We start from the raw sequence: 23,212 nt of genomic DNA, 5'->3' as shown, positions 1-23,212 counted from the left end.
AATCTAAGTGTTCTCATTCATTTATTTGCCTAATACATGTACAATGTAATAAAGACAAATAAAAATACTTTGGTAAAGCTATTTATAATTTCTAAGTTCTCCTTTTTATTAGACATCAATCAAGGACAAAAGGTGTAAATCATTTCAATCGGACATATGAATTAAGTTTCCCGTCTTTAACCAAAAATTGTGTATTTCTTAGTAAATTAACTTATTTGAATTCAAATAAATAATAGCACCAAACATAATTAAATAATTCGACGGCGATCAATTTTTATTTGTCACCAACTTGAATATATATTTTAAATATGTGTATTGGATGCTCCCCTTGTCTTATAATTCACTGTTCCGAATAGACAGTCACACCTGGCAAGGTGTGCCCGAGAGGCGTGGTTAAATACCGAAGTGCAAATAACAATTTACCTTTCAACAAGCCATCTACGAGTATTGCTACAGAACCGTGAATACACACATCGTATCAACCAAGTCATAGCAGAGATAGTAAAAGGTCAATAAGAGTACACCAACTTATTGTCTTTACAGATTATTGTACTTTACTTTGTTCAACTTATCAGTCCGAAAATACATTAATTAAAAATCAATTTATAACTTTTTGTGTTGTCTACAAAAATAATTCGAATATATATGTTTAACATAGAAAATTTATCTCATGAATATGTACAATTGAACGTATGTGCGTTTTATCTTCTTATTATCGGATGGTTATTAGATAAAGCATAAGTCATCGGCGCGCTTACGATTACGTTAAAATATGATTAAAAACCAAGACTTTTAATGATTGTTTTTTAAATCCCGGCATGCAAAAACCAGGAGAAAACGTCACGACCTACAGGAAGTAGTTAATATTTTTTCATTAAATATTGAATTTCTCCTTTATTACTGCACATATAGCGATAAAAATTTGTGAATATATATATTATGTCATAATGAACATATTTAAACCATAAGTAAAAAATCGTGAATTTTCCCTTTAAGAAAAATGCAAATAGCTGGGTGACAGCTAATAGTATATAACATAGCTCATTATGATGGGCAATGAACAACTCTGGACCATTATTTGTTCACTTTGAATAACACTGAACTTCTGCCAAAAGCTTAGTGAGTATTATTTAACCAGGTAATGTTTCCCTAAAATGGGCTATCTAAAATTCAGTTGAACGGATTAATCTGGCTCTAAAATGGGCTATAATGTCGGCACTCAAATGTCCCCTTGTAGTTCAAAATTTTTTGCTTCAATGTCCTGCACCCAAAAAAAGGAATTTATTATTCTTATTATTATTATCATTGAGGGTATTCTTTTATCATCAAAATGACTGCCCTAATTAAAACAATAACTAACAAAGTAGTGAAAAAAGTTTGTACGTTCTTTGTATATAACTGTAACATGTGTTTGTTACAGGTGTTTTGTAAAATGCCTAAAAACTTTTGATATTCTAGATGATTCAAACTATCATAACCTTACCCCATGTTGTGCCTGTAGGAGATGGTTGTACAAAATCAAATACAGCAACTTTTCTACCTAAACTAGCAGCTTCCTACAAGAATTAACATATATATCTATATTTAACACTTTTACTGCAAAAAAACTAGCCTCACTCAATTTCACAAATGCACACAAAATAAATCAAGCAAAATTGAGTAACAAAACTGTATCTTGTGTGGCTGCTTCATTGACTGAAGAGCTTACACAGGACAATGATGTTTCCCCATCTGTAGGATAATTAAATCTACTGTGGATTCATTTATTTTCGTGGGTAAGTGGTTCCCCTGTTCCCATGAAAATTAGTAGCCAACGAATAATAATGAATCCACAGTAACATATAGCTAATTAAACAGATTCCTACTGTAATAAATGCATCTTTTCTGATGAAACCTTTCCTGTCCAAGATAGCTGACAAATATCAAAAAGTGAAACCTAACAAACTTCAAACATTAAAATTGATTGTTGGTGTTTAATGTCACTTTCATAACTCAAGTTTTAGTAGGTGATGCCATCCTTAACAAATTCTTTGTTTTTAGTTGCCAACGATTGCCTTGTAAGATTGGGTTTGCAAGTAGATATATTTTTTTGGCCAACACAAGTTTCAAACAAGAAAACAATGCTGAAACATGAAAATAACTTTTCAAAGAAATTTGAAACGATTTGTGACATACAATTTTTGGGTAGGCTGCTTTACAGATGGGTTACTAAGGTAGGCAACATTAAACAATTTCAATTTCATTTTTGGCCTGAGGAAGCAGAAGTACAGAGAGATTAACCAGTTCCTAATGGAATATTAAACAGAGGAAAATCAATGGTGGTATTACACCTGTTAAAAAACGTGATGACTTTTTTCCAATTCACTAGATAAGAACTTTCTCTTTAATTAATCTTGCATAACAATTTATATATAAAATTTAAGAAAATCCAGCATGCTAAAAAAAAATTCTAATCATGATAAATGATTCAATTTTGAAAATCTTTCCTACACATTCAAAGAGTTCTATGTACTAACATTGATTTATCTCATCTCAGTAGAATCAAGTCTAATTATCTAATTTTTGATTATCTCTAACTTTCAAGGTAAAAATCACAGGTAAATTGCCATTCAACGACGTAACTTTCATGTTTGAAAAAATCAATCATGACCGCTATCAAACTGAGATGTTACAGTGTTTCAATAGCATTTAGCTTTAACGAGAAAAAGTCCTAATATCTCTGTAAACATGACAAGTCACAAATCCGCCACATGACTATGCAGGAAAATTATAGTGATTAAATACTTAAGAAACGTAGTGTTCTAGTAACGGAACCTTAATTGCATGCCTTAATAGAAATTAAGAATAACCCTTTTTCATAACCAACAGTTCTTAACAAATGAATTTCCTGTTAATAACGCAAAAAACTTGAGAAATATCTAGCGCTAAAAAGATTACATGTTATTAAAATCTTTGAGATTATATGATGTTATTTTATAACCAGTCAAGGGAAAAAAACTTAAGAAGTTGAAGTAATTCTATCAAGTTTTCTATAAACCAATGAAAACTAAAAGACAGACAAAATGTAGAAATATTAGGTGGACTTTATTTCATAAAAATTTACAAAGTATTAACTTGCTAAAATTAAACGTTGAAAGTATATAATGTAAGACTCTTTTTGAAAAAAGAAATCCTTTCAAGTTGGTCTTTTTAGCTCCCAATGAATCGCAGTGTGAAATAAATAAAGGTTTGCCATCCATCTTTAGAAAATACAAAATACAACCTAGTCAGAAAATTTAATGGGTTTCATGAAAATTGTGTCAACTGATTTAATGTTGGCTGAATGTCCAGTTACAAATATTTCATGCATAATCAGGACAATATGTCTACTGGTAAAAGATTGAAAAACACTGTAAATTTTAGAAGTTTTTAGTATTATGAAAATTGCAACAGAATATTGTGAAAATTGCAACAGAACATTGTGAAAATTGCAACAGAATATTGAGAACATTGCAACAGAATATTTTGCGCAAAACATAAACCTGTTTTTGTTATATGATGTTCTCTGTATCGTTCTATAAATGGTTAAACCTTTTGCAACTATTTTTATAGCTTGTTTCTATCTTATGCTGTTACACTACTGTCCTACGTTAAGGGGAAGCTTGGGTGCTCACAAACATGTCCCACATTACTTATCTGCATGTCCCATGTCAGAAGCCTGTAGTTTATTGTTGTTCGTTCACATCTATGTCATATTTTATTTTTTTATGAAAATTGTTTTCTTAATTTCTTAATAATCAGGCCATTAGTTTTCTCAATCATGTCAATTGGATTGATTCATATTCTTCATGTCTTGGTCTTTTAAAGCATACTATCATTTACTATACAATATGTGTTTTTCTCATTGTTGCAGGCCAAACTGTTGCATATCATTACTTACATCTACATCATCTGAACTTTAGTGGAAAGTTATCTCTTTGGCAACAATACCACACTTCCTTATCTTGGCATTTCAAATTTTGAAAGCATTCTTTCCTAAGTTCACATAACACCTTGCCCATTGTAAAAAAATCACAAAGTCAAAAATGCATTACAGTAATAAAAAAATATGAATAAATCAAGACGTTGAATCACAGGTATGGCAATAAAACAGCAACCTGACAACAAATATAATAAACTTACTTTTGATGCAGCAAGTCCCCCTGATCCTCCACCAATTACAATCAGATCATAATCATAACTTTTTCCATCATCATTGATCATTGGCAAGAGTCTATTTTCAGCTTGAGCTTTTAACGTATCGTCACATCCACCTGTTAATAAAGAGCCATTGTTCACCGTGAAACACTTACATTTATGTTGCTTGTGAGCTTCCATAGATTTTTTAGATCTAGAACTAACAGTTTTCTTCTGGATACGCTTTTTATTTTGAAATGACATATTTTCCTCAGTCAAAGAAGAGCATATCCCCATATAAATACCATGCAAAAAATACTTGCAAGTTACATTCAAGCGATCAATGTGGCTTTATTCCAGTGTTTAATTACATTCGTACGTTGAGTTTATTCAATATGACACTATTTATTCCACTCCAGTGTTAAAATACAGTTATAATGTGTGCCACAATGTTTGAAAACATAAAAATCTAGTTTATTAGCAAATTCCTTTTTGTAAATATATCTGTTGACTATAAATTGGAACATGTTTTCCGCTTATAATACAGAACCAGGAAATTCTGAATAAAATTATTATCATTTCCTTTCAAGTCATTTGAATGATAGTGTCTGATATTTGTAATCAGTTAAATAATTATATCCACGAAGCAGTTTAGTTGCCTAGGTCATGTAACATATATTGATTGCATTTTTTTCCAATATTTTAAAAAGAAATAAAGCAGCTTGTATATTTTCATGTGTCAATATTCATAAAATTGAAGATGTTTACTTTATCCATATAGACAAAACTGTAAACAAAGAGTACATGCACTTACTCCACTTAAGTAAATCTTTGAATTTAGAAATAAATACCTGTCAAAGTTTCAAAATCTTCATGGATTTAAGGCACAATGGATCTTTAATCTTATGTGACATAATGTCTCCTTTGTCTTGTGCATGTTATAAGAGTTTTTAATCAAGTATGCTATGGTTTTGAATGAGTACCGCAGAATACATAATTCCGTGTTCTCCCCAGGGCCTTTTAGCATCATTGTATTGTGATGCTATATGAATTGATTTTCTTATAGGTTGTATTATGGATGTGTTGATAATTTTTTTTTAGAAAAAAAAAGGTTTTTTAAATTTCACTGTTTACTAGGATGTTATATGAAATATCTTAAATGTCATTTCAACTCTTTATTACAACTGTTTTGAAGTAGTCAGGTCATAGAAAGGAGGATTACAACACTCAGGTTTGAACCTTGCATGCAGCTTAGTGAAATGTATAAATCATGAAAGTTAGCTGATCTGAGGAGTTTAAACCAAGTGTATATACAGATTATCAGGTTATCTTGGAAAATCCCTTTCTACCTAATCCCCTTTCAGACAATTTTATTAAAAGATTTTTTTAAAGAAACTTTATTAAATATATTTCATGTATGTCATGGGTGCGTGTTAACAACATTGAAGCAATTTGCCAAGCTTAAACAGATTGAATCATTTTACTTTAGAGATGCTACAAAATCTTTGGTTTCATCATCAGTTGCAGTTTTTGAGAGAACATTTGAACTGAAATGGCCAGAGCTCTGTAAAAGTTATGGAAATGGTAAAAAATTGTGTATTATGTTATGAATTTTAATCAGAATTAAAGGTCCTTTAACGCAGGCCAAAACATTCCACTCTACTCCTGGCTTGATTTCGTTGAAAATTAACACGTCACCTTTTCATCTTGCTTATTACAGCACATATATTCATCAAGGCTAATAATGTTTGCTGCTCTAATTGCACGCGATAATAAGGCCACATATTCCAGCTACCTCAATAAAGGTCATTGGTATTTAATTTAGTAATTTACTGAAACAAATAATAATCAGCGAGAGTTTTATCAGTCATTATAGTCATTAAAAGCAATTTGATGTTCAATCTAATGGTATGAAAGGTGGATGATTAAAGACCTACCTATGTGGAAAAAATTTAATCAAGTATAATCAAAATGTGGCTAATAAAACCATATTAATCAGCATGATCAAAATTAAATGAAAGATATTGATCTCAATGTTATGTATTAAAATTCTCTAAAAGTCACAAGTACATAAAAAAAAAAATTGATCAGCCTGTTCCTAAGTTTAGTCTTTGAGGATACTACTGTAACACAGAAAAACCATTATGGATAAAAATGAAAAATCAGTACAAATTCTAAATGGTTAAATGCTTAGAATCAAAATTAAACAGGGGACATGGGGGAAGAGGGTGTATGTAATGTTGGTTTAACTAAATAAATTATGTAAAAATGTAATCTGTACAAAAAAGATATCAACTTTCAAACTATCTAAAACCAAGTTTAAACAGAGTTTTCCTTTTGAAAATATCAAACTAAGAAGCAGGCAGTTTATAAAAATTAAAAAGCTGAGTTCACATTGAGGGTAATAACAAACAAGTACTGATAACATTACAAAACTGAAGAAAGGGAAATTCAATTCTGTAATAAGAATATCAAGGGTACAATTTATATTGGGCCACGGTTTTTTTATTTGTTGGTTTACGGATCCGCCGACCCGATTTTGTCGATTTTCAAATTAAAAATAAAATTGACTTTTCACGTTTTTTATTCCCGCCGACCCTTGTAAATGCATTATCCCTGAAAAATACTTAAAATTTTCTTCAATTTTATGAAATGAAATGCATTAATCATTAACAAAGTTGATATTACTTTCTGTTGTGAAAAATAAAACTTCCAATTTACGTTTCTAAAAATAGACAAATCAATTATAACTGACCTTGAAATGTCTATTGCGCAAATAATTTTGTGGAACGAAACCAATTACAAAATAAGTTCGTTTCCCTTATTTATCATCAGTCCGTAAGATGCACCATCTCAGCTAAAGAAATAGACTTGTCCAAATGTAGACAGGTGGAATACATCAATTAAAGTACTGAGTATTAACAAATCATTTGAAATTTTCTTGTTTCATAGATAACAAAAAATATCGATCATTGGGATAAAAACCGGATTGCATTACAACTGATTAACCTGATATTGTCGTTTTTCCAGTGGACGAGTCTATTACGTTTTCGACACGTGTGTTGAAACTTATTTTTGTAAGACGTTTTTATATTTTTTTCTTTATCAGTTTTTGTGCTTGAAGATCATTATTCACCAAGTTTTCAGGAATTGATTAAGAGCTACGCGAATCTGTTTTTCTTGTTTGTGAAATGAAGATTTAATTTCGTCTTTGTCCGTGCAACCCCCCCTTTTTACAGGAAATTATTAAACGATGTCATGCGATGTTCATGATCACTGATCAATAATATTTCATCGAACTTAATGTTAAGAAATGATGACTAAACAGCAGATAAGACAAACATTTTGTTAGTAAGGTGAAATATATATTTATTTTGCATATTTTTTCTGTTTTGAAAGATATTTTTTTTTTTTTTTTTTCCCACCGACCAACCCGACTTTTTTATGCGAAAAACCCTTAAACCAACAAATTAAAAAACCATGGCCTTGTATAAAAATATTTTGTGATATAGAAATATCAAGATTCTGAGACGAAAATATAAAGAACACCTATAAGATTTTTAAAAGTGCTCTTCCTTATTTGCTATGAGTCCAGCATGAAAAAAAAACCATGTTTATAAAATGGAGAATTGATTACATCTGAGATAATGGCTTTTACATTTATACATTCATGGTACCAAGGGAAGACCTTCAGAAGTACTGAGGATTCGTTATTATTCGTTGGATACCAATTTTCGTGGGTTTAACAATGTTTAATGGATACAGGTGAACCACATATTCAAATGTTCCAACGAATAAACTTATTTTCAATAGGCTTTGTATACCAAATTTTTTTGCAAAACAACAAAATAAAATATCCTTGAAATGAGAATTTTTAGCGATCCACGAAAATTGATACCCATGAAAATAAATGAATCCACAGTATATTACTGTACTTCTATCTTTTGACCTCTATTCACCTGAATCATTGTGAATACTGTGTTTACAATTTATCATAGTTCTTTTAAAAACTGTTTATTTTTTTTAACACTTGACAATCACTTCAAATTGGTTTAGCTGATCATGAACTTCAATCAATTGCACTTTCAGTAGATGAGAATATTGATTAATATCTTGAAGAGAAAAATAAAATATAATTCTGATTATTGGATAATCAATATTATAGATATTCAGCTGTTTTCTTCTCTTTGGTCTGGATGTTGTCTCTTTGACACACTCCCCATAACATTTTCAATTTTATTAAAGGCAACATTATATAAATAACACATAGCTGAGAGGGTGATAGAGCAGATTGGTACCCCGAGAAAACATTGTCAACCGCGGCGAAGCCAAGGTTGACAATGCTTTTTCAAGGGGTACCAATCTGCTCTATCACCCTCTCAGCTATGTGTTATTTAATTTATTATACTAAACGTCCTACCATTTTTGTCTTTTACAGATAAATTTTATTTCAAAAGGATTTTCTATGACGTCACGTACATAACAACGTTACGAGTATTAGAAATGTAAACAACAAGATGGTTTTTTTTTTTATTTTGACAGTTAAATAATAAAATTTGATCCAAAACGTCAAACTTAAGCATTGTATTCAACTACTTGATGTCAATTCAATCCATTGTCCTTTAAATTGTCGATTTTTGATTGGTTGAGACGAGAGGGTAACATTCAAAAAAATTGTCACCCTCTCAGCTATGTGATAGAGTAAAATGACACCCTCGTATTAGCCAATCAAAATATGGCATTTTAACGTGAAGTATAATAATATTTATTATTTATCATTTGGTATTGTAGCAGACAACAGGTGAAATTTCATCATTATATTTGGGGTCTTCAAACCGGAAAAACAGGCAGAGTAGTCCAGGCTTGAAAAGTTGCTTTAAGGCCACAGTTATATTTCCTGGCCCATAAGAGATAATGATAACCTTTTTAGAATTTTCACCAAGTGCTTTCCAACACTTCCCAAAATTCTACATACACATTTAGCTGTTCAAGTACTTTCAATGTAATATTTAGATATTCATTTGAATGTGTCACGACTGTTAACTTTTTTGCTATCTTTATAAACCTAAGCCTCAGGCCACTTGTGCTTTTAGTTCTCTTATCAAGCAGTGAATACAAAATTCTCAAAAATTCTCAAAATTCATTTTCACTGTTATGTAAATTTATTCATATTTCATATTTTTCTACACCTGATTCATCCCTCAGTTTGGGGTAAGTATGTTCAGTAGTCCTCTATATTGCTTCTGTATTTTTAGTCCAATCACACTAACTTGAGTAGAATACATAAAACCTTGACTGCTCAATCCTGCTTTTTTTGTTTGATAAAAATATTGGGAAAAGGAGGATAATCATGTTAAACATGATAAACGATGAATAAAAAATCCCACGTTCAGAAAAGTGTTTTGTTCATTCAAGTCATCTAAAGGTGCAAATTGAAGTACAAATACTTTAAATAGGTAAGACCAATAAAAATAAAACTTAATAATTGTGTTGTTTAAAGGTAGCTCAATTAACATGATAGATATCTGAACTTGGACAAATAGAAAAATTTATAGAAGGTTAAGGGGAGATAATTCATGTTAACTTTATTCCTATTTTGAAAATTATATTGCATCAAGAGAGCTGTTGTGTAGTAGATAGTGCATCGGAATAGTAACACAAAGGTTCCTGGTTCATTCCCCGTTCCGGAATGAATTGACACCATTCACGAGTATGGTCTTGAGGAAACGATGATAGTCCATCGGAAGGGGAGGATAAATGGCTGACCTGTGTGAAGTCATACCTGTCAACTTGTGACGATGAAAATGCAGGTCTACATAATTAGCTAGATACATGTAGTTGATTTCTCCTGCACCAACCAAATGGCAATATTTTAAAAATTACAATTTGCAATATTAAAATAACGTGACCTTCCTTATCTTAATATCAATATTCTGCCTCTGAGTACATTACATGAGTGAGACATACCTAGATGCTTGGAGTTGATATATATATTTGGTACAGTTTTTTGTCCAGAAACTTCCAGCAATGCATTCTGTAACTCTGATCCATTTGCTGTAATGAAGAAAATACTAAACAATAATTACGACTGATACAGAGCTGAAATATACGGAGAATGTGTCTATGGGACAAAGCTGATGCCCCCTCTTGTATATAACATTATAAAGTGGCATAACAAAGTGATGCCACCCAATCAAATTTATCTTTTATGGTATTGGTATTGAGCATTATGTTTAAGTTTCATAACATATGATTGAGGTAAACTAAAGTAAAAATGGAAACAAATTTTCGGATGAAGAAACAGACAGAAAAAAGTAACACTTAAAATCGCCCTCCATAAAAAAAACAGACATGTGTCAGGCAGACAATTCCATACAAGGTATTCAAATACAAAATATTACAATTCTGTCATGCATAAGCTACTAAGAAATCCTAGATAACTTTTATTTGGCAGAAATATTACCAGAACAAATCAAATGCATTTTCTGAACTTTTCTAAGCATTCATGATATTGGGGCAATGTTGCTGATATATTTTTTTTTTTTATTGTAAATTTCAAATTTCAAGATTATTTTTTTAATTTTTGTATAGTAAGTTGCAGATTTTAGGACAATAAAATTATAAATAAAGAAAATCATGTGTTTGAATTTTTGTACTGTCAAAAGCAAACACAATCAGGGTTGAAGATTAAAAATCCCTGATGGCCTCAGGGAAACTTTGATTGTTTAAACTCATACTTATGTTTGTACAATTTAAAGTCATACTTACATGTTTGTACAAAGAATTTAACTAGAGGCTCCAAAGAGCCTGTGTCGCTCACCTTGGTCTATGTGAATATTAAACAAAGGACGCATTTGAATTCATGACAAAATTGTGTTTTGGTGATGGTGATGTGTTTGTATATCTTACTTTACTGAACATTATTGCTGCTTACAATCATTCTATCTATATTGAACTTGGCCTAAGAGCTTCAGTGGAAAATGTTAGTTAAAATTTACAAATTTTATGAAAATTGTTAAAAATTGACTATAAAGGGCAATTACTCCTTATGGGGTCAATTGACCATTTAGGTCATGTTGACTTATTTTTAGGTGTTACTTTGCTGTACATTGTTTCCCTTTACAGTTTATCTCTATCTATAATAATATTCAAGATAATAACAAAAAACGGCAAAATTACCTTAAAATGACTAATTCAGGGGCAGCAACCTAACAGCGGTTTGTCCAATCCATCTGAAAATTTCATGGCAAATAGATCTTGACCTGATTAACAATTTTACTCCCTGTTAGATTTGCTCTAAATGCTTTGGTTTTTGAGTTATAAGCAAAAAACTGCATGTTACCCCTATGTTCTATTTTTAGCCATGGCGGCCATCTTTGTTGGTTGGCTGGGTCACGCCACACAATTTTTAAACTAGATACCCCAATAATGATTGCGGCCAAGTTTGTTTAAATTTGGCCTGGTAGTTTCAGAGGAGAAGATTTTTGTAAAAGACTACCAAGATTTACGAAAAATGGTTAAAAAATGACTATAAAGGACAATAACTCCTAAAGTGGTCAACTGACCATTTTGGTTATGTTGACTTATTTGTAGATTTTACTTTGCTGAACATTATTGCTGTTTACAGTTTATCTCTATCTATAATAATATTCAAGATAATAACAAAAAACAGCAAAATTTCCCTAAAATTACCAATTCAGGGGCAGCAACCCAACAACAGGTTGTCCGATTCATCTGAAAATTTCAGGGCAGTTAGATCTTGACCTGATGAACATTTTTACCCCATGTCAGATTTGCTCTAAATGCTTTGGTTTTTGAGTTATAAGCCAAAAACTGCATTTTACCCCTATGTTCTATTTTTAGCCGTGGCGGCCATCTTGGTTTGTTGGCGAGGTCACCGGACACAATTTTTAAACTAGATACCCCAATGATGATTATGGCCAAGTTTGGATTAATTTGGCCCAGCAGTTTCAGAGGAGAAGATTTTTGTAAAAGTTAACGACGACGGACGCAGGACGACGGACGACGACGGACGACGACGGACGACGACGGACGCCGGACGCCAAGTGATGAGAAAAGCTCACTTGGCCCTTCGGGCCAGGTGAGCTAAAAAGTATACATCATGGTATATGTATATATATTTACTTACAGATCTGGTCCAGCTCTAATACTTGATATTCCACATTGAGATTTTTAAATAGGTCTTTTATCTGTTAAAAAAAGAAATTTGAAATATAAAAATCATTTTACTTATTTTGTAAAAATGGTGAAAGTTATAACCTTCATAGCATCATGAGTATTGGCATATCTAAAGAAACAAAACTGATCTTTTTAAACTGATTTCACTGTATGTTCTGCTTACATGGGATAAGAACCTTTTGCTTCTCAACCGACCAATATAAAAAGGGGTAGGGTTGATTACACATAAAAACTAATGAAGCTTATGAGAGCCAAAAATCTTAATTAAGTGGTGGTTAATATTTCAGCATTTCTGTGCATAAAAGATTTGATACACAATATTTCTATACTCGTTGCTAATTAAAAGAATAAAGAATGGTATAAATGGTACTGTTAGATTTGAAATGTTATTCCAACTTGACTGTATTTGATGTTATCTGTACAGGTACCACCAGCACAGTAGTCATTATCATTGATATGCTCATAATTATTAATAATTATAATAATAATTATAAATGAATTTACTGTTCACAAAACTTTGATTTTTTTAAATTTTAAGGCTTTCCTACCCCCATGAATAGATCACCCTACAGCTGTATTTTATAGCAAAACTATGAGGAATTCTGGTACTCAATGCTATTTAACTAATTACTTAATTATTTGGCCTTTTTTAACTTTTTTTTTATTCGAGAGTCTGTAGATGAAATGTGCATCTGGTACATATATATACAAAATTTCCATCCTGGTACATGTATCTCATATATCTATGAAGAGTTTATTGAAAACCAGAATAAAAAATGTGTAACAAAATGACATTGCATGATTTCATGCTATCTTGTTTATTTCTTTCCATTCTGTATTATTAAAGTTTTAGTCAAATTTAAATAAGGAATGTCTGTAATATTTTTTCTGTCAATGAAGAAAAAACATAAAAAATTTGGTGCACACTGAATAACCCGTGTAGCGGGTTATTTAACAGTGTGCACCACATTTTTTAAGTTATTTCGAATCTATAGACAGTAAAAATATTACAGTCATTTCATATAATTTAATTCTAAATTTCATTTTAAACCTTAGAAAACCATGAAAAAACGTTGATGAAGTCACTGTCACATGACTAAATTATGTATATGGACTCATAACAAAAAAACATCAGCCAATCAGAAGATGCGTTACATCCAAAATTAAATTATTCAGAATTGTTAATATTTATGATTTATTTTCTATTACATTGTACATGTCGTATAATCAAAATATCAATACAATGAAGCTACTAAAAGAATAAATTACTGAACATTCTCAGCCACTTATTACAGTTTACTAAAAATATTTTTTAAAGTTGACTGAGCATCATAGTAGCTATATATAGAGAGCCTGCAAAAATAACCAATTTTAACTGTAAACAAATTTTAAAATGTAAATTTTACCTTCTTACAAAATGGACATGTAGTTTTACTAAACATCATCACTTTATTCTTTGATATGTATTCTTCAACTTGAGCCTTTGGGCTGCCATTTTGTGTTACTGGCGGCATCTTTGCCAAAACCTGGGACAACGGAGAACCTTGTCGCTTTATCTTGATTTTTCAGTGAATCTGAAGAGTAAATTTGGCATTCTTTTAAAATCATTGCAGTAATAAACATGATAAACCAAGCCATTGGCCTTCTTCAGTTTCTTAATTTTTCTTCTCAACTATATGTCTCATGATGGTAGACATTTTTACTTTCTCAATCATTAAGATGTTATAGATCTATACAAATTCTTTCAAATTGTTAAAGATGATACCTGCATGAGACTAATAATTACAGTCAATATACATTGATATAGATAAGACTTTTTTTACACAAAAACGTAAAATTATACTGAACTCCTAGGAAAATTCAAAACCGAAAGTCCATAATAAAATGGAATATTCAATAGTTCATCCTCATCAAACAAATGGACAACAGTGTTCATATTCCATGTGTATTCCTGACTTTTTACACTACAGGCATTTTCTTAAGTAGAAAATGGTGGATTTAACCTGGTTTTATAGCTAGCTGAACCTCATGACAGTCCCATAAAAATCCATTATAGTGACAACGATTTGTTAACAAACAGACAGAAATAATGGATAAAAATGTTAAATATAAGGGTACAGCAGTGAACTTTGTGTTATTATCATAATCACTTTTCATGTAAAAATTAACCAATATGTGCCATGGCACAACACAATGGATCTAGAAATTTTCATAAGTGGGGGTCCACTGACTGACTGCATAAGAGGGGCCCGATCCCATCACGCTTCAGTGATTCCCTATATAACCAACCAAAAAACACAAAAAAATCTGAAAAAGGGGGACCCCCCATCCCCCCCCCTAAATCTGCCTCTGCACAATAACACAATGACGTTGAGAGCCGTGGTGTAGTGGTTAGTGCATCAGACTACTAACACAAAGGTTCCTGGTTCGATTCCCGTTCGGGATGAAAATTTCAGGAACTAAATTTTTCGGCTCTCCCTTGACACCATTCGCGAGCATGGTCTTGAGGAAACAATGATAGTCCGTCAGAAGGGGACGATAAATGGCTGACCCGTGTTAAGAGAGAGCCATATCTCTTGCACGTTAAAGACACCCTTGTAGATTTCGAAAAAGAGTAGGCTAATGCCGCTACAAGGCAGCACTCGCACCCGCAAAGTGGAAAGGGATTTATATAAGATGCAAAGCTTGTTTCCTAATCCACTATAAATAAATATGTTTAAACTAACACAATGACGGGATGTATTAGTGCATTGCCATGTCATATGTGTAACAAAGAACCACAAAAATGGCATATAGATAAAAGCATATTAGCAAAAAAGTAAGATAAGAATACAAAATTTATCATAGATGATAAAACAATAACACAATGACAGAATGTATAAGTGGCCCGAGAACACAGTTATTTCGTAGTGCATTTCTTTAAGACAATAAATTCAAATTTAAAAAATCGCACCTGCTCTTTCTCAAAAAGATTTTTACAGTGTAGTGTACTACCAGTGAGACAAATAATATCAAAATTATAGAAACTTCTACCACAATGTACCAGCTCTAACTCAAAATATTGACAATTCTGTGTTAAGAGGGTGTAAAATTCAGTTTGACAGCTTCAGACGTGATAAAATTTACCTTTTAGAACTGGACCAATTCACAACTTAACATTTAACATAAAGATTCAGCACCAAAATTTTTTTGACATGTAATTACATCCCCCTACTCAATATTTCATGCATTTAATATCAAGAAATAAATTGGGAAAGTGTATCAAATAAAACATGCAAGTTATACACTGTTTACACTAGGGACTATATTCGTAAACAACGAAAACCAAAGGACGATAACTGTGTCCTTGGACCAAGTACAGACCCATGTCATATGTAACAAAAAACAAAAAGGCATATAACATTGTAACAAAGCATATTAGCAAAAATGAAAATAAGAATAAAAATTTTATCATAGAACAATAACACAATGATGGGATGTATAATTACAGAGCCATGCATATGTAACAAAGAAACACAAACATTACAACAAAAGAGATATTCCAACTTTGCTATCACAAACTTCCCCTTCAAAAACAGTCTGCATCAAAAACTACCAGTCTGAAGACCAATAATAAAAAGGCAATATTCTGACATTTTTCTTATTGGTCCAAACAAAAGTTTACAAAAACTTACAAGTCAGAATGAAATTTAACCTGTCGTGGGCATTGGACTAGTGGCTGCATAGATAGCAATGTTCTTCTTCTTTGTATTCTAACTGTACACTTGAGAGACTTGTATGGTTTTAGAAACTATATTCTCTTGGTTAAAAAGCTTAATCATGTTAATTTAACAAGTAAAACCATTATGAACACATTTAATTCTTTTTCAGCATTTTATCATAATTCCATGTATTCTAAGAATCATTCTTTAGACTGTATTTTCAGCCTTCTCTTGTTCGTGTTTATTGCAAAGTTGTAAACAGAACAAAAACACGAAAAACATAGACACATAAATTTAAACTGTGGAAAAATTCATACATCTTTAAAACATGTTCAAACAGCAAGAGCTGCAGGCATGATATTCTAACTAATTCAGTTAGAATTGTTCTTTCTTTCTATCATGCCTATCTTATGGTATGATGATTTAAAATACTAACAGACCTCTCACAAATGTTTGAGATTTCAAACAATTTTTAAAATGAAACTTCAGGAAACTTGTTGGTTGTGTTGTTAAGTTTTCTTTAATTAACAATATTTTATAGAGCTACAATGTCAGATCTTTGCTCATATTTGCTTGCAAAGAATGCTGATCAAGTCCCCCCCCCCCCCCCCCCCCTCCCCTCAGCATTTTGCCAAGTGTGGAGGTTTAAAAATAGTTATATCTCATGTATCGAGTTTTAACAAATTTCATGACCCAGAAACATACATGACAAAACTCCAATGAATTAAGAACTTTTAAACTCCAATGAATTAAGAACTTTAAAACTCCAATGAATTAAGAACTTTAAAACTCCAATGAATTAAGAACTTTGTAACTCCAATGAATTAAGAACTTTAAAACTCCAATGAATTAAGAACTTTAAATCTCCAATGAATTTAGAACTTTATAACTCCAATGAATTAAGAACTTTAAAACTCTGGACAATGAATTAAGAACTTTAAAATTGTCATTAATATCTTCCACTGTCATATCTGTTTTGGGTTCATTAAAAGAATGTACAATCAGCATATATATGCATGATGTGGTAGTAATTGTTTATTTACATTCATTATTTGTGTTGGCCGAACAAAAAAGTATGTGTGTTAACTGTCACGTGCTGAAAAAAAAAACAGGTAGATAGGGATTTTTTTGATTTTAGATTATTTGTTTTACATTGAGTCCATGGGAGTGATATTGTGACTTTTACAGTGCTTATTCAAAATGGCAAAAAAACTTTAGGGTTAAGGGGATAAAAATTGGGGTAGGTAAGCAGTCTGCACCAAAAAAAAATCAACTACTAGTCCGAAGACCAATATTCTGACATTTTTCTTAATTGTCCAAACAAAGTTTTGCAAAAACTTACTAGTCCGAATGAAACTTTACTAGTCTGGGGCATCGGACTAGTGGCTAACCGTGCAGACTGGGTAAGGGTAAATAAACTTTTTTGTTGACCTTATCCTTGACTAGTAAAGATGACCTACCCCAGTTTCATGTGGTTTAGCCAGCACATTTTTACCATGATTTCCAAATATGTAATGTGTTGTTTTTTTATTTCCTTGTTAAATTTATAGGTCATATGAATCATGTTAACCATTTATAATCACGGAACATGCAAGCCTTACATTTAATACAATGACATTTCAGATTTACCTAATAGATTATAATGTTTCTTCTACACATTTAAACAGTCATGTATTTTCTTATTAAGAACATAGGCAACAACTGACAAAACTATTGTTGAGAATTGCTCTTAGGATTAAATGTATTCTATAGTTATCGGTTCTCGATAGTGTAACAAACTTTGCTCCGTAGGGCCAGTTCTTCAAATAAATATGGTCAAAGCTTATTGTGTAAATAAAGTAGATACTATTATTCATTTCCTATTTTCCTCACGATTTTTCTCTTGCGTAAATGAAGAAAAATCAAAACATCTGTTGTTGTGTTCAACTTTGACATTGTGTGCAATAGTGAATATGTCATCAGTTCTTGATAGTTGTTATAGTGTTTTGACATTTTATGTGACTGTTTATTTTATCTTCTATTATAAATCACCGGATTATAAATACTACGCAGTTTTTAACCTACAGCAGAGAATCTGACATTGTAAACAATAAGGCAATTAAATATCATCTGGTTTCTATCTTTCATACTTTTCTATGTATGTATCTATGAAATAGTGCAGTTTAATAAAATGTAGTTATAGAAGCAGTCACGTTTATTTAGTATAGTTGTGTTATATATATAAGAACCCAAATGCAGTTATAAATACACAACAGTTTGGCGACGAGGATGGCCATTAATTGTCTTTAATTCAAAGGACTTTTCCGAAAATAATTTTCTGTGAAATTACCTTGGTTAATTAGACAATGGCGGGATATATAGGGAAAATAGAGCCGTTTGATGATAGTACAGAAACGTGGAGTTCGTACGTTGAAAGACTGGAACAATATTTTGCAGTGAACGCACTTGAAAATGAGAAGAAGGTTCCAGCTTTATTGACATTATTAGGTGGGAAAACCTATGGACTTCTTAGAAATTTGACTTTACCGGATAAACCCGCAACTAAATCGTATGACGATATTGTAAAGTTATTGAAAGACCATTTAAGTCCGAAACCATTGATTGTCGCAGAGAGATTTCGTTTTTATAAACGTTATCAAATACAAGGAGAAACTGTAAATAAATATGTAGCAGAACTTAGAAAGTTTGCCGAATATTGTGAATTTGGGAACTTAAATGAATCTTTAAGAGACCAGTTTGTGGTTGGACTTAAAGATGAACAGACACAAAAGAAACTGTTAACTGTGCCGGACTTAACTTTTGTGAAAGCTATCGGAATTGCTATAGCCGTAGAGACTGCAAACAAAGATGCAATTGAGTTAAGAGGGAAATTCAACACCGAAAGTTCTGTAAACAGGATACAACGACAGCAACGTAAACCGCCACCAAGTACAACAGATAGACAAAAATCGTTCGTATGCTACCGATGTAATGGAAAGAATCACAAAGCAGATACATGTAGATTTAAAGACGCGGTGTGTCACAGCTGTAATAAAAAAGGGCACATTCGTAAAGCGTGTAGATCATCCGGTAAACCGAAACAAAGACCGGCGCAAAAGAATGTTAATTCCTTGGATAATCAATCACGGGAATACACAAGTGATGAGGATGATTACTTAGGAATTCACAGTGTTAAAAATTCCAATCAGGATTCAATTTGGATTACGCCAAATGTGCATGGAAAAGAAATTAGAATGGAGCTGGATACAGGTTCAGCCGTGTCAGTAATTTCTGCTGTGGATTACGACAAGTATTTTCAAAATGAAAAACTTGAAAGTGCAAATGTCACCCTGAAAACGTATTCAGGAGAGTTGTTAATTCCAACTGGATATATGGATGTGCAAGTTAAATATAATGGTCAATGTGAAAATCTTAAATTGTATGTAGTGCAAAAAGGTGGCCCTGCATTGTTTGGGCGTGATTGGTTAAGGAAAATCAATTTAGATTGGAAAAATCTCAAGTGGATTAATAAAATTTCAGTATCAAGAAATTCAAATGAAAAGCTGGATTTATTACTGAAGGAGTATTCAAATGTATTCCGTGAGGGAATAGGGTGTGTTGCAGATATAAAAGCACATCTCACGTTGAAAGAAAATGCTTCACCGAAATTTGTAAAAGCTAGACCGGTGCCATTTTCAGTCAAACCGCAAGTGGAGCGAGAGCTAATAAGACTTGAAAAGGAAGGAATAATTTCAAAAGTCGACACAAGTGAATGGGCATCACCAATTGTCCCCGTTATGAAATCAAATGGTACAATTCGTATATGTGGAGATTTCAAAACCACCGTGAATCCTATGCTTAAGGTGGATCAGTACCCGCTTCCGCAGACCGATGAGATATTCGCTACTCTCGCAGGAGGACAGAAATACACGAAACTGGATCTCCGTAATGCATATTTACATATGGAGGTAGACGATGAGTCAAAACCATTGATGACAATCAATACACACAAAGGACTGTATCGTTATAATAGGATGTTATTCGGAATTGCGTCAGCACCAGCTATATGGCAAAGAACAATGGACCAGGTATTAAATGGACTTGATAGTGTACAATGCATGTTGGACGACATGATTATAACGGGCCCTGATGACGAAACACACTTACAAAACTTGAAAAATGTGTTACAGAGACTTCAGAACTATGGTTTAAGGGCAAACTTGCAGAAATGTTCTTTCCTCAAGGACAAAGTCATATACTGCGGACATGAAATTAGTGCAGATGGACTCAGGAAAACTACAGACAAAGTACAAGCTGTAATGGAAACTCCGACTCCGAAAAATGTAAAGGATGTACGTGCATTCTTAGGACTAATAAACTATTATCACAGATTTATGCCTAATTCAGCAACTGTACTTAAACCATTGAATCAACTGCTAGAAAAAGAGCGAATATGGCGCTGGACAGACGATTGTGAAAAGGCCTTCAAAAAGGCAAAGGAGCTTATTACGTCAGACCAAGTGTTAACACACTACAACCCCGAATTACCAGTCCGTTTAGCGTGTGATGCTTCGCCATTCGGACTTGGAGCAGTGTTATCTCACGTTATGCCAGATGGATCGGAAAGACCAATTTCTTTCGCATCGAGGAGTCTTACAAAATCCGAAAAGAACTATGCACAAATCCAAAAGGAGGCGCTTGGAATAGTGTGGGGAGTGAAGAAATTTAACACATTTCTGTACGGTAGGAAATTTTCTTTAATTACTGATCATCAACCTTTAACAGCAATTTTTAATCCTGAAAAATCAATTCCTGTAACTACCGCCGCTAGGTTACAGCGTTATGCTATTTTTCTCTCTGGATTTACATACAACATCGAATACAAAAATACAAAGAAACACAATAATGCAGACGCATTATCGCGACTACCGATGCAAAGTGACATGAACATTAACAGTGAAGACGCAGATGATCTTTTTCACGTGTTACAAATTGAGGACCTTCCAATTACGAGCGCCGAAATTCAACGTGAAACTCGAAAAGAAAAGGTATTAGCATCAGTTTTGTACCAAGCAATGAATGGATGGGAAATAACGGACGATTCGTTAATAAAACCTTATTTCACTCGCAGAAATGAATTAACTGTTAGTCATGGTTGCCTTCTGTGGGGAATAAGAGTCATAATTCCGATTAAATTCAGGAATCGAATTCTAGAATTACTTCATAGTAGTCACCCGGGAATGGTGAAAATGAAGGCGTTGGCCAGAGGGCATGTCTGGTGGCCCGGTATAGACAGTGACATTGAACATTTAGTCAAAAGCTGCACTGGATGCCAGATAAATCAGCACGCACCAGCACTAACACCGTTACACCCATGGGAATGGCCCGAGACACCATGGCAACGAGTTCATATAGACTATGCAGGACCGTTTATAAACAGAATGTTTTTTGTTATGGTGGACGCGCATAGCAAGTGGCCTGAGGTTTTCGAAATGAAATCGATTACAGCAACAAAAACAATTGACATTATGAGACAAGTATTTGCTAGAAATGGAGTACCTGCTCATATTGTATCGGATAATGGACCAAGTTTTGCATCCGCAGAATTCGCAGAATTCTTGAGACAAAATGGAATAAAACACACGAAGTCAGCACCCTATCATCCAGCAACAAATGGACTTGTTGAGAGATTTATTCAAACATTTAAACAGTCAATGAAAGCAATGAAATGGGAATCTGGTGATGTAAACAAAAAGATTGCAAACTTCTTGCTGACGTATCACCAGACACCACACACTAGCACCCACGAAACACCATCAAAACTGTTTCTAGGAAGGGACTTAAGATCTAGACTTCATTTGTTAAAACCAAACTTACGAAACACCGTTAGAGTGAGCCAGGAAAAATCTTGCGAAATAAGAATGAATAAGAAGGATAGACAATTTGAAGTAGGCGAAAGAGTTATTGCAAAGGACTATAGAGGAAAAGATCCGTGGGTAGCAGGAATTATAAGCGAGCGTGAAGGACCACTCATGTATAAAGTTTCAACCACCAACGGACACACATGGAGAAGGCATACAGAACAATTAAAGTCTACTCAAATGCCAAAATCGTATGAACAATCAATCGAAAACGATAACATTATAGTTGACAATACGGAGACACGCACACAACAACATGTGGCCGAAAAATCACCGGAACAAACCAAAAACAATGAAATGTCAATGCCGCGACGAAATCCAATAAGAGAACGAAATCCACCAAAAAGATTAATTGCCGAAATGGAATAGTCAGTGTGCATAAATAGGACTTTTATGGTTACACATTATGAGGCATAATAACCCTCGTGTAATCATAATCAGACCAGGGTCTGATCTTGCATGATATTGAGAAAATATTGTAAACTGCATGACCTATCTTTCTATCTATACTCTTTATATTTGTTTTCAATTTGCTAGGTCAATTTTCATTCATAATTCTTATCACGCGAACACGTGATCACACGTTTGGAATTAGCAGGGAGGAACTATAGTGTTTTGACATTTTATGTGACTGTTTATTTTATCTTCTATTATAAATCACCGGATTATAAATACTACGCAGTTTTTAACCTACAGCAGAGAATCTGACATTGTAAACAATAAGGCAATTAAATATCATCTGGTTTCTATCTTTCATACTTTTCTATGTATGTATCTATGAAATAGTGCAGTTTAATAAAATGTAGTTATAGAAGCAGTCACGTTTATTTAGTATAGTTGTGTTATATATATAAGAACCCAAATGCAGTTATAAATACACAACAGTTGTGAAAAGTAAAATATGATAAGCATGTTTGATATTAATAGAAGGTTTAAGATTACGCAAATTGAAGAAAAGTATCAACTAACTATCATTTATCCTAGAAAAAAAATTGTTTATGAATTTTAGCCTTATCAATCAATTTCATGAATTTAGGCATCTTTAACAGACATCCTACAAATTATCTCAAGTACCAAAAAAATGCAATGAATATTAGTTTTAGATGATTTTAAATTATTGAACCAATATTTATAAGTTGTAAGATGTTGTCACAACTGTTATAAATATTTTACTGTCACAGTAACAATATTTAAGGGCAGTACTCTTCGTATAATTGAATTGTATTAAATTTTATAGTTGATAAGCTATGGCCCAAG

The 23,212-nt window shown here is 32.5% G+C and overlaps 2 protein-coding genes across 3 annotated transcripts in view; one reads left to right on the top strand and one right to left on the bottom strand.

Annotated features, from left to right (window-relative positions):
- Positions 1-23,212, bottom strand: part of LOC134682252 (thioredoxin reductase 1, cytoplasmic-like) — a 45,434-nt gene that overhangs the window by 21,307 nt on the left and 915 nt on the right. For both annotated transcript variants that reach the window (XM_063541754.1, XM_063541753.1), the window contains exons 2-6: positions 13,761-13,928; positions 12,305-12,365; positions 10,123-10,209; positions 4,162-4,292; positions 1,484-1,556 (exon numbers count right to left, since the gene is read on the bottom strand). In XM_063541754.1, coding sequence (XP_063397824.1) covers positions 1,484-1,556; positions 4,162-4,292; positions 10,123-10,209; positions 12,305-12,365; positions 13,761-13,868 — 460 coding nt within the window. In that variant the 5' untranslated portion in view covers positions 13,869-13,928. The remainder of the gene's footprint in view (positions 1-1,483; positions 1,557-4,161; positions 4,293-10,122; positions 10,210-12,304; positions 12,366-13,760; positions 13,929-23,212) is intronic.
- LOC134687608 (uncharacterized protein K02A2.6-like) lies at positions 18,401-22,324 on the top strand. The gene has a single exon (XM_063548078.1). It carries the CDS (start codon positions 18,401-18,403, stop codon positions 22,322-22,324), a length of 3,924 nt encoding a protein of 1,307 aa, XP_063404148.1.

The sequence above is a fragment of the Mytilus trossulus genome, chromosome 1 (genome assembly GCF_036588685.1).
Source record: "Mytilus trossulus isolate FHL-02 chromosome 1, PNRI_Mtr1.1.1.hap1, whole genome shotgun sequence".
Taxonomy (NCBI): Eukaryota; Metazoa; Mollusca; class Bivalvia; order Mytilida; family Mytilidae; genus Mytilus; species Mytilus trossulus.
The sequence above is the reverse complement of the archived record's forward strand: the minus strand, read 5'-3'. Positions and strand labels throughout refer to the sequence as shown.